This window comes from Megalopta genalis, chromosome 15, assembly GCF_051020955.1.
Source record: "Megalopta genalis isolate 19385.01 chromosome 15, iyMegGena1_principal, whole genome shotgun sequence".
Lineage (NCBI taxonomy): Eukaryota > Metazoa > Arthropoda > Insecta > Hymenoptera > Halictidae > Megalopta > Megalopta genalis.
Window position 1 is genome coordinate 6,835,560 of NC_135027.1, and position 13,413 is coordinate 6,848,972.

Genomic DNA, 13,413 nt, shown 5'->3' on the forward strand with positions numbered 1-13,413 from the left:
AACCGAGCCGAGCAGACGTTCGCGGCTGTCGGGGCAATTTTATTTCCGCGTCATGGGGCCACGTGAAAAATAACTATGGCACCGGTGGCTGGCTGGCCACGATAAGCGGCCATAACCGGCGATAAATCGGCCCGGTGCATCGGCACGTGAAAGGACCCCGAGATTCGAGAGTGTCCGGGGCTGATTCCTCGCGGATCCCGCAAAAAGCTTCTGCGCAAGGACAAGGCTTCGACCGCTATAAAAGCTCGATCTAGACCGGCACGGTTTCCAGTCACGTAGACGGACCCCCGTTTCTGGTATCGGGAATTCGAGCAACGGCGGCCGAATTAACAACGGCCGTCCAAAAGAATCTGTCGAGGGAATGGCAGGGCCAAGGAGAACTTGAAGAACGAACGGGAAAGAAAAGGCATGCCCTTCGAACCATCGGCCGGCCGTGATCTCACGCGTGCTTACCGGCTGCTTCTAATTAAGGACTCATCCCCCGACGTTCGTCCTGATGATGCTCGGGAATCCGTGGAATTCACGGACCATCGTCGTAGCGCTCGTCTACCTGAGCCTCTTCTTGGACAACGTGCTGCTCACCGTCGTTGGTAATTATTAGACCGCGTATGTTTGTGCACGATAACCGTGCGAAATCGATGTGACCATTGACCGATCCATGTCAAACGTGCAAAATAAGCAGGATGTTAACCGTTGGCACTACGATTTCTTGTACAGTTACGTTGATCAGCACTTTTTTGTCACTAAGAATTATCGAAACGGGAAAGAAAATATATATTTGTTGCATGACAAACTTTGCTTCGATGTTTAAGCATTAACGATAGAAGAGCAGAATCTTATTTCGATTTTTAGGAACTGTATGACATTCGTTTTTAGGGCTTGAGTTGGTTAGGTTAGGGTTGTTTATCGCGTTGAGGTGTCGTAGGTCTATTATAATCTTTGCTATATAGTATCGTTCAGTTTTAATTACTTCGTGAATTATTTTTAGTATAATCTAGTTTGGTAATGTTTGTTCCCATCTGTTTCCTGATTGTTGTCTAACAGAATAGATTTTCGATTTATATAAGAATTTGTTGTCTAGCAGAATGGATTTTCAATTTATATAAGAATTTGTTGTCTAGCAGAATAGATCTCCAATTTATATAAGAATTTGTCGTCTAGCCAAATAGATTTTCAATTTATATAAGAATTTGTTGTCTAGCAGAATGGATTTTCAATTTATATAAGAATTTGTTGTCTAGCAGAATAGATTTTCAATTTATATAAGAATTTGTTGTTTAGCAGAAATGGATTTTCAATTTATATAAGAATTTGTTGTCTAGAAGAATGTATTTTCAATTTATATAAGAATTTGTTGTCTAGCAGAATAGATTTTCAATTTATATAAGAATTTGTTGTCTAGCAGAATGGATTTTCAATTTATATAAGAATTTGTTGTCTAGCAGAATAGATTTTCAATTTATATAAGAATTTGTTGTCTAGCAGAATGGATTTTCAATTTATATAAGAATTTGTTGTCTAGCAGAATAGATTTTCAATTTATATAAGAATTTGTTGTCTAGCAGAATGGATTTTCAATTTATATAACAATTTGTTGTCTAGCAGAGAATAGATTTTCAATTTATATAAGAATTTGTTGCCTAGCAGAATGGATTTTCAATTTATATAAGAATTTGTTGTCTAGCAGAATAGATTTTCAATTTATATAAGAATTTGTTGTCTAGCAGAATAGATTTTCAATTTATATAAGGATTTGTTGTCTAGCAGAATAGATTTTCAATTTATATAAGGATTTGTTGTCTAGCAGAATAGATATTCAATTTATACAAGAATTTGTTGTCTAGCAGAATGGATCTCCAATTTATATAAGAATTTGTTGTCTAGCAGAGAATAGATTTTCAATTTATATAAGAATTTGTTGCCTAGCAGAATGGATTTTAAATTTATATAAGAATTTGTTGTCTAGCAGAATAGATTTTCAAATTGCATTAGAATCGATTTTCATAGAACATACAGTAAATTCTCCCTAACTGATGCTCAAATTGTGCACAAAAATGGGCAATTTCGGAAGAGGAGACACGATTATTCGTGCCTTGCAGCTCGCTTTTATAGTTACCGATTGTCAACAAGTATAATGGAATAATTGCATCCCCTCTTCCCAAATTGTCCATTTTTGTGCACAATCTGAGCGTCAATTAGGGAGAATTGAATACGACATTCTATCGTATCTCCCTCTACAGCGAGATATCATCAAACTTTATAACGTTATAAAACTTTAAACTTTCTCAAAATTCTGCGTATACGTCGTTCAAAAGGTTCAGAATAGATTCTCACCGTTTGCGGAATTTTAAATGGTGACAAATCCGTCGCAAATGCCAGAAGTTAACAGAATCAACGCGTGAGACTCTCCGCGCGCAAAAGTCTCTCGTAACTGCAGCTCGCGAAGCTCGGAAACTATGAAACGAGTATAAATCCGAGGAAAGTTAAGGAAAACCCGGTGACCATAATTCCAGTGAATCGCTTCCACCGGCAATTGATTGACGTAAGCGTTATAAAAAGTTCGTTGAACAACTGCAAACAGCTCGTAACGCGGCGCGCGTCTATTAAACCATCTACGGTGTTCATAAAAAGTTGTGCTGCTGGTGTTCGGGTCACATAGGACCCGGCTAAAAATATCGTCAGAAGCTACGCTGTAACACAAAATTGTCAAGGTTACTTCGAGGATATGACAATTAAATATAATTATTATAATATTGCCATTTGTCTACCTAGTTTCAAGTTAGTTAATTAGTTTAAATTTTCACGTGCTTCGTTAAGGTCTATAGATCTACAGAATAGAAGGTCTGTAGGACATGTCCAGAAGGAGTATCTCACAAAATAGGTTGAGAAAATTAATAAATAAAATGATAAATGATCCTGAGCATAGCTGCTCAGTTACGTTTTTGTTAAAATGGTTCACTGTTCGAGCGTTAATATGAAAATACCAAAGAAAGTAAACATATATTTGCAGAACTCAATTTCAAATCCAATAAGATGGTAATTAAATATATAATTCTGGTTATCCGTAATGGTTAATCATAACTAAAAATTGTTTTCGTCAACATTCTTGTCACCGATAATTATTTGTATCGAAAAATAATATTTTCGTCATTTATAATGCTTCTCTATAACCAAAAACTGTTTCGGTCGTTTATAACGTTTATTGGTATCCAAACACTATTTTGGCCATTTCTAATAGTTATTAGTAGCCGAAATCATTCTAAGCAGAATTGAATGGCTATGAATTCAATTTGTTCTCGTTTCGGTGATATGTTGAAAACACGTAAAGAGGCAATTCCGATTAAAGTTTCCTACGAAGTCGACAAATCCGCGAACACAGCTAAAAGCATACGGAAAAGCGTGATAAAGGGTTTCGAGCAGTTAAAAGATCGCTAAGTTAGCCATGATATATCGGGCTCTTAGGATGGCCTCTTAACACCTCCGACGTTGACGGTAATTCCGGCGTTAAGCGGTTGTGTGACTTTTAGCTACGATCAACGAAGAGCGCAAAGATCGTTCCATGGGAATTTACACGTTCCAGTGCCGATTATTCCCGATTACCTCTGCACCATCGACGGGAATTCGACGACAAACGCCGAGGAGGACGAGAACGGTCGAGTGGGATTATTGTTGAGCTCGAAGGCGCTGGTACAATTAATACTGAACCCGGCCGTGGGCACGTTAACTGGTACCCTGGGATATACCAAGCCATTGTTCCTTGGAAATATAAGTCTCCTGCTGGCTGCCATGCGTAAGTTGCCTTTTGTTTTCGGGGCATATAGGTGCCCGATCTCCCCATCGACAACGCATCGAGTGTCGTTATGCTAATTGATTGCGAATCTTGATTAATGCGTCCCGGCCTATTCACCTGCGTCCATAGGACGTTCGTTGTATCATCCAGATTTCGGCGAAATCTGATCAATGATCAACGATTATCACTAACGTGAAGTCATGTTTATGGTTAATGATTACGATTACTAAGTAATCGAGTAATTAACGAATAACTTAATCGATCACTTAACGAATAACTTAAATAACGTGGAGTATATTTCGTTGTTCGGGCACACGCTGTTGCAGAAAATTGTGAAAAATTTAAATAAATTCGATCTTACAATTTTTGTAAGGCAACACACGTGTCAGTCACTTTTCTTGTACGAAACGGTTTCATAAATGTCTCGGATAACTGAGTCTGAAATTGAGCGCATTCGTTTGTGTGCTGCATTTAAATTGATTTAATTAATTGTAAACAAAAGTAACAAAATGACGATAATAATAACAGTAATACGTAACGCGGATCCTTGTATTTTTTTATAACGTTATTGACAGATATATTATTCGTATTAAAAATATCCTTATGAACATAATTTTTTCAAACATTTCGTTAAAGAAATTGACCAGCACACTTGTCACGTCACATTTTTATACCACACTGCCGCCGAGTTACGAAGTCAAAGTAATTTGACTGCGAATAATCGCGGAAGCGTGAAACGCAACACGGTAAACAATAATTATAAATAATAATTGGAAAGCTGCACATTAAATCAAATTCGAAATCACGATACGTTATGACAAACCTTTCAATTCGTTACGCGTTAATCGGTGCAGTGATTTATTTAACTCCGGACCGCGGAAAACAAACGGGTTGCCCTCGTGTCTGTTCATCGATTTCGATATCCAGGATGTTATTAATCTCCGCACAACACGAGCTACTCCTCTGTGAACGTGTAAACGCATAAATGAAATGCGAGTATATTCGGCCGCGGAGTTTAAAATTAGTATCCGTAACGAATTTTAATAAAATTTCAACGTTCCTCCGCTACACCGTGTACACCTCTGGCAAATGCACCGCGTATTTGCTTTTCATTTAGCGCAGGCGACTGCATCGTGTGCACCGCACAGTTTGACTACTGCAAATTACATCGACGCAACGACAACAACGGCGACAGTAATCGATAAAATGAAAGGCAAATTTTCTTAGCACAGCGGGCTTTGGAAATCCTCATTTAAAACGCGATTCTGTTCCAGCTGAATATTTTCATTTCAAAACAATGCACGAATAAAAATTGAACACTGAATTTTTCATACGTTCTACACCGTCATTCGCTGAATTCATTAAACGCTAATCATTTATTAAATTCAACGTATTTTTACTACGAAATATCCGAATAAATTAACAGGGAAAAATTGCAGACTATCTGGACATTAATCTATGCATTGTAACTTTAAACAACAAATTGTAATAAAATTCGGTTGTTCATTTTTATGTAATCTACGTGATCGTGAACTTGATACATGTGATAGTGAGCAAAATAACAGAACGTTTTCATTATTTAAGTCGTTGATAGTACATTAGTTAAAATTTAAAAAAATTAACAAATTAAACTCAATTATATTTTAATTTTAATATCTTTAAAAATAACTTTAAAAAATCCTCGTTCGCAAAGGAGTAATTCATTGAGAACTAATTAATCCAATTAATGTCTCGAGCTAACCAAATTTTTTTTTTATTATTTTGATAAGTACATCTGCAATCTGTTACAAAATAACAATAAACAAGATTTTATAGCTATTTACTCATAATATGTAGATATTTCGCCCACTGGCTCATATCTTCATTGGTTTTCTTCTAGCTAATATAATTGCTATAAAGGTTTTATCACGTTTTGTTTTTGAGATTAACTTATTTCCTACTTGTCTAGTATTGCACCTCGAGTATCTTGAAATCTGTGTCTATTGTCTAGCGGTTTGAATCGAGCTAACCAAATGGTGCCATTTTCATGTTCTAAAAACCTAGAGCCGAAGAATGTCATTCAAGTAACTCCAATAATAATTATAAAGATTTCGTGACGCAACAGGCATAGAAGAGATTTGTCTAAAGGCTGGTTGATTTCTGTTCGCAGTGTTCGCGTTTGGACAAACGTACGAGGTCCTTTTCCTCGCTCGGAGTGTCCAAGGCATATCGTCCGCGTGTATCGGAGTTTCCGGAATGTCCCTGGTCGCCTCGCAATACCCTGAAGAGGACAAAAGGTCGAAGATCATGGGCTTCGTCCTCGGAAGTATTGCATTAGGCGTCCTCGTCGGATATCCTATTGGCTCGGTGCTCTACGACCTCGAGGGAAAAATGGCACCCTTCCTGCTGGTTGCTTGCTTCATTGTTGTCGCCATATGTACGCGTTTTTCATCCGCGGAGTCAGTTACCTTGCTTCCTGCTGTCCAATAACTTGCTTTCGACGATTACATTGCTCCTTTCTGTTCGATAACCTGCTTTCGATGAATTCCACGCGTGTCTTTCGCATGCGGACTTATTCCGCAGGCATTCACTTGCAAAACTGATCAATTACCATTATTATTATCCTGAACTATGATTTCTTTCACAGTTAAATCGATTGGCACTTGTTCGTCGCTAATAAATAGACCGCGGATTCATTTATGCAAAATCAGAATTTACTCCATGAATTTTGAGAAATAAGAGTTGGATAAGAACGTATCCATGCTCTTAACAGTTTTAATTATTTAATTAATTATTTAACACATGTCTTCAATGCTCTTCTAATCTTCCGGTGTTCTTTCAACTTATGGTTCCGTGTTATCATTTTTCTCTCGAATACATAGAATTCGCAGTCCAGCAATAAATTTCTATACGAGATAGATAATTTATATTTACGGAACTGCCAACACATTTAGTTCAAATTTTGATAACGGATCTTATTCAGATTTGTTCCGAATCTTTGCGACGAGTCTGACACGATATTATATAGAGTTAATGAATTTTCTAATATCGAAGGAATCGACGAACTTTGCTGTCAATGCAGCGGTGTCGTCGTGTCAACCTCGTTGCAATTTTCGGCGACGTTTAATGTCACGTTTTTTCCAGGCTTGCAAATTTTGGCGTTGGACAACGAAATGCCAGTTCAGGTGTGCATCACGCAACAACCCATTGCGAAATGAATTACATAAACAATTTTTATGTTCAGTTGAAGGAACAACAGACATCGTGGACCCATCTGCTGTCCGATCCGCACGTCCTCATAATAGTGGGAGCTATTTGGTGCTCGACGTCGCCGATGGCCATTTTGGAGCCCTGTCTGCCGATATGGTTGCGGTCCCACATCAAGCCTAAGGTAGCGAATGCTTCAATAAATGATTCTCGAAAGCGTATCGTGAAATTTCTGAATTGTTTGGCAGAAATGGCAACTGGGCACCGTGTTCATCCCGGACAGCGTCGGTTATCTAGTCGGAACCAATTTCTTCGGGATGATAACGTATCGATACGGACGCAGCAAGCTCGCTGTTTTAGCGATGTTCGTCGTCGGCGTGAGCGCCATTTTGATTCCATCGGCCAGCACGATGTCGCAGCTAATAGTTCCGCATTTGGGAATGGGTTTGGGTATCGGAGTGGCAGATGCTGCTCTAGTGCCTCTGTTGGCTAGTTTGGTGGACCGTAATGGCGATTACGGTCCTATTTACTCGATTCAACAAGTGGCCGTCAGTTTGGCTTATTCCCTTGGTACGCGATTTTCTCGTTAAACAATATTAGGCTCGTCGGCGAACTGCTTTCTTTTTTTATCGTGCTTCTTTTATCCATTTTATTTCGATGGAAATCTGCTTCGCGGCGTCTCTTTGCTTTCCGTTTGAACCAATGCGTTTTCAAGTCGCTCTATATTGGCCATTTTGCGAAATTACACATATAACAATTAAGATTTACTTAAAATGAGAACACTGCAGGCATTGATGTCTGTTATTCATAATTATGCATAGTAGAGACTTATGATTTTGTTGAGTATGTTAAAATTATGTCACCATTTTCTTGAAGATATTAAAATTATATTATAATTTTCTTGAGGATATTAAAATTATATTATAATTTTCTTGAGGATATTAAAATTATATTATAATTTTCTTGAGGATATTAAAATTATATTATAATTTTCTTGAGGATATTAAAATTATATTATAATTTTCTTGAGGATATTAAAATTATATTATAATTTTCTTGAGGATATTAAAATTATATTATAATTTTCTTGAGGATATTAAAATTATATTATAATTTTCTTGAGGATATTAAAATTATATTATAATTTTCTTGAGGATATTAAAATTATATTATAATTTTCTTGAGGATATTAAAATTAAATCATAATTTTCTTGAGAATATTAAAATTAAGTAAGAAGTGTGTTACCGAGAATATATTGCGATGCAAAACAGAATTTTTTAAGTATTAGATAAAATTACGTGGTTGAAAGACCCCTAATGAAGCAATTACAGGTTTCAGTGCCTTGAAAAATCTATAAAATGCTTTTAGAACAATTTTGGATCATTCCAACGATAGAGCATCGAACAGAAAAATTGCAGGAGTTTTGTGAAACCATCGTGCCGATAGGAAATTCGGAGTATTTCGGGAAGAATGTATAGGGATGAACAATTTCCTTGCGCGCGCGCGTGTGTGTGTGCGAGTGTGCAGGAATTTCTATTAGAAGGTTTATTCTTCCAGGACCAATTTTGGGTGGCGAAATGGTGAAGGGGATTGGTTTCCAATGGGTGATGGGTATCGTCGGCTTAATGAACGTTGCCTACTGTCCGCTGCTAATATACCTCGCCCTGGAGCGAGGAAAATTATTGAGGCAGGACGATGAAAAGAGGGATTACGAGACCTTCCAGAAATCGGTGACGAACTACGAACGGTTTCACGACTCCGACGACGACCTCTGATCCTTTTACAAGGACTTCTCAGGGGTGCAACAATTTTCTATCACTGGTTACATCTCGGACAGATCAAATGAAAAACTGTAATTTCAAGCAGACAACTTTTTATCGATACTCAGAGGAAATAAAAGAATATCTAGTTTAAATGAGATCACAAAATTCCATGTATTATATGACATCTATGATCTAATAAATTAATCGTAAATTAATAACGAATTTATGATAAATTCATCGTGAATTTCAGCATAAATTAATCATAAATCAAGCATAAGATAATTGTAAATACATCGTAGATTAGTCGTAAGAGTATCACAAGAGAAGGAGTTTCTTAATCGATTAATTGTTGATCTCCAATCGATGTTGCGTTATTATTAGACAGCGGGTTTCGTGCGTTTTTGACAAAGATATACTGAATTATATAAACATTTCAAGAATTTCAAAATACTGTGCAATTGTGTTTGTTGGAATCATACCTGTACAGTATACATAGATGAAATAAATAAAACGTCAGAAGAATGTGCCAACACGATGCTCGATAATTCTGTTACATGAGAAAATAGTATAAAAATCTTTTCTCAAGAACAATCCCAAAAGACACGATTAAATTATTGGACGTAACAACAACTTGTTACAAAATGTCTCTAAACGTTCGAAGGGCCATTGACTAGCCGACAAATAAAACAGTTAGCGAAATCAGGAACCATACTATCGTCGATCAGCATTGTCGCATTCAACTGTAAAGAAGAAGAAAAGATCGCCGAATGTTTTTATCAATTTCCGCTGGTATCCGGGGTTAAATTAAAGCCCGGGAAGCGTTCAGAAACAGCATTAACAACATCATTGTACTTCCACTTAACCGTGCCTCGGGGACTAACTCCATCGTAAGTTATAACGAAGTAAATTACCATCTACCGAATTGCTAAGCAATGCCTCGGGGCTGTTGGCCGAGCCCCGCGACGGCAGCAACGTCCAACCGAAGTTTCGCCAGGTTACGCCATTGCATTAAGCTAATTTCGAAATGCTGCGGGAGAAAAACTCTATCCCGATGAAGCACCAGCATTATTTTAACAAGCGTGGCCCGCACCGTTCGCGAAACAAATTCCGCAGTTGCGGTTGCGCGAACCAAAAAAGGAACGAGATCTTGGATATCTCATACTTTTACATGCCACCGGAAAACACGACGGCGAACTTTCGTTGCGGTTCTCCGCGGCAGTTTACCTTGCGGAAGTCTTTGGAGTTTCGAGATGGTAGAAATTCGGTGGGGTAAAAATAGTAAAAATAGCAAAAATAGCAAAAATGCGAACGAGATGTCGAGTTTCTTTAACCCGAGAAAGATAACCTACGTCGCAGAGGCGCCTGCGAAAGACTGTTGATTTTTGTTAATTTTTCATAGAGGTCTAGTGATTTAAGTTTAAAATTACTTAAAATATAAAAAAATATAATATAAATGCATTTTATTCTTACAATAATGCCAAACCTTCAAAATGACTAGATTAACTTAAATAAATATCCATTGTTAGTATAAAATTGACGCCTTAGAAAAGCATGCGCCTCTGAAGCGTATGGTTATCTTTTACGTACGTTGTCATATGGTTATCTTTCTAGGGTTAAATAGAAGATGACTTATAAAATCTGTGTGGAACGGGTTTATAATTAATTAAACCGTGCTACTTTTCTCGATACGAAATGCCATTATAATTACTGTAAATTCTCCCCAATTTTCTTTCAGCTTGCAAACAAATTGGACAATTTTAGAAGAAGAGATACGATTATTCGAGCGTGTTTTTATAACTGTTGACAATCGGCAACTATAAAAACGAGCCGCGAGGCTGTTTAATATTTTGGCACGTAGTGTACATTACATTTCAACGTTTCAACAATTTACGAAAATGTGACCTGCGCCGCTACGATCCCAACCCACTCGATTGTAAAATAAAATCTATATTTTCCGGAAATTCAGTGGCAAAATACTTTCCAGTTGCGCAGCCGCGGTAGATTGTAAGTGAACAAATATTTTTCCGGACGGCTGGTCCCTTTTTTATTTTTCGTCGTTTGTTGAATCCGCAGCGACGGGAAAAAACATCGGAAACGTCAGTGGCCGGGTCGTGTTCACGAGGCGAAAATTGCGCACGGTTGACGCGGTTTAACCGCGGACCCGCACAATGAGCGGAAAGTGTGCTTGACGCTCGCAGAGCGGAGCAGAGCGGGTGCTGAGCGGCGCAGAGCGGAGCGGAGCGGGTCGCCGCAGTCAAACGACTAATTATCCCTTGAATCGTTCGCAACTAAATTACCGGTGTAATTGCGCGCGACGCGACGCTAACGTGGAAGCAGTTTGGATATTTAATAACGATACGTTCGCGTGCTCTCGGGTTCGCTCTGGAAGAGGAGAAACTGTCGGTGATACACCTAACCGTCCTCTCACCCTCCTCGAAATCGCCCCGATGGACGACGACACGTTTCAATGATTCGTGGGACACCGGACACCTGCGCAAAGCTTTAATGGACCCGATCGCTTATTTGTGAAACGAATTAACCTTAACGCGGCCCGAATTGAAGAAATTAGCTGGGGAACGGAGCAGATTGTATTAAACCATAAAGAGGCTTCTGTTCAATTAGAGGGAAATTTAACGGCCGCTAATTTCACTGAACTTTGTGCTCGACGATGTCATTTGTACGGCAGTAAAGCCATTAAGACGATACCATTGTAATTTTTGCTTCAAAAGCTGTTCCGCGGTTTTTGCTTCTCGCCGGCTCTGTTTATTTATTGGTTCAGCACCGTGGCGTCGGAATTTTGTTATTATCCTCGGTTGTTGGTTTTATCGTCCACGCCTGGAGGCTGTTCAATAAAGTTTAATATTACTGCGCTAAAAGTCGTTTTCTGGACTCGTTTATATCTGCGTTATAATTACTTATTTTGAGAGTGGTAGTTACTGCTTTCTTAGTTTTATTCACTTTAAACAGACTCGCGAGACAGATGCTAATTATGATTACTCTTCTGATCTCCAAAAAATTATTGTCATTATTAACTGAGTTGGTAGTCGAAATTTTCAATGAATACTTTTAATTCACATTATTTATCGAACCATTTGAAAAAGTGCAAAATAATGTTACTTTTTTATTCCGACTGTTTCAACAAAACGTTCACGAGCCAAACGCTAATTATAATTATTCTTCTGCTCACCAGAAAATTATTGTCATTATTAACTGAGTTGGTAGTCGAAATTTTCAATGAATACTTTTAATTCACATTATTTATCGAACCATTTGAAAAAGTGCAAAATAATATTACTTTTTTATTCCGACTGTTTCAACAAAACGTTCACGAGCCAAACGCTAATTATAATTATTCTTCTGCTCGCCAGAATACGAATGCAGATCGTGATAGGGTAAGTGTGGATATTATTGCGGACAAATACTGCGGTATTTTAGAAAAGTAAATCTAACATTTCATAGTGTAATCTCCTAAAAATTAATTTCATAATTTGTTATATGTTTAATATTGATAATTTATAACATATAAATAACGGCAATCGCAATTTTAATTCACTTATTGACTTTTGATATTCGGAAGCTTATGAAAACATTGAGTCTTATGAAATACTCATAATGGCAATACGCTGATTCAGGCATTTATATGTTGACGATTAATAATAAACAATTCATTTTAGCGTTATTTTTAGATGAAGCAATCGTTACTTTGACAACAAAAATCGACATACACCGTCACTATCATCTATCCTCAAATGAGCCGTTTATTTTGCAAGTGGCATAAGTCACTTTTTCAAAAAAATCGAGTTAATGGTAACACTAATTACAATTGAACGGTATCTTTCAATATAAAAAAAAAAGTGACTTATGCCACTTTCAAAATAAACGGCTCAAATATTATTTACTAACACAGTATTTGGGGCATAGCTTTTTACTATGCGCGTACAATACTACGGTGCTTTACTGAACTGCGTACCTTAACCTACTATCCGCTTCATATTGCATTGAATTTATTTCAGCGCTCTTAAAATGACGACTCGAAGTGCACAGAACGCGGCGCATCATTGTACTTCGAAGTTAACCGATTTCTTGCAGTAATTGTTCGCCGATGCAACCGAGAAGCAATTGCCAGTAAATATTAGTCGTTAGTAACACCGAGAAGGAAGTCTCGCGAAAGGAGTTTATCTTTCCCTAGAGAGTTCTTCGTCCTTGTTTCTTGCGACGAGCTTTCACGCTACTGTTTGACTCCTCCGGTCGGTTTCTTGCCCTCCCCCGCGGCGCACGGGCAATATTACATTGTGTTCCGATCGCGAGGCAATTAGTACCCCGCGGTTCGCACCGTTGCGCAAGAAACGATACAAACTGGCTTCTGTTTCGCCCTCGAGAGGCTACTACGGTAATATTAAAATAGAGAAATCTCCGAAATATTGGACGCGTTACAATTATTTTAACGATCTGTTGCGATCTATTTGAAAATTATTTAACACGTTGACTGCCGCGTCACCCGTATTCGGGTGACAGCAAAAGTTCTCATCAGGCCACGTCACCCGTAATTCGGGTGACGCTGATTTGACTACTTACAAAGGATTTCCGAAAATATTTCGACAAATATTCTACAGGAGGTAATGAAACTATTGAATTCTTATAAAAATGGTTTATTAAAAAAATTATTCGCAGTG

At 37.8% G+C, this 13,413-nt stretch overlaps 1 protein-coding gene across 1 annotated transcript; it reads left to right on the plus strand.

The window, feature by feature from the left end:
- The first annotated feature begins 283 nt into the window (after nt 1-283).
- On the plus strand, nt 284-9,270 carry LOC117219554 (synaptic vesicular amine transporter). The gene is made up of 7 exons (XM_033468756.2): nt 284-590; nt 3,581-3,790; nt 5,940-6,206; nt 6,914-6,954; nt 7,014-7,160; nt 7,225-7,546; nt 8,535-9,270. The coding sequence occupies exons 1-7, from the start codon at nt 497-499 to the stop codon at nt 8,750-8,752; spliced, it is 1,299 nt and encodes a 432-aa protein (XP_033324647.2). The 5' UTR covers nt 284-496; the 3' UTR covers nt 8,753-9,270.
- Nucleotides 9,271-13,413: the final 4,143 nt, after the last annotated feature.

Excerpts from the sequence above, each read along its gene's own strand:
- LOC117219554 (XM_033468756.2), top strand. The coding sequence starts at position 497 with ATGATGCTCGGGAATCCGTGGAATTCACGGACCATCGTCGTAGCGCTC. Across the intron at positions 7,161-7,224 it reads GGTCCCACATCAAGCCTAAG|AAATGGCAACTGGGCACCGT; the intron begins GTAGCGAATGCT and ends ATTGTTTGGCAG. Across the intron at positions 7,547-8,534 it reads CAGTTTGGCTTATTCCCTTG|GACCAATTTTGGGTGGCGAA; the intron begins GTACGCGATTTT and ends TTATTCTTCCAG.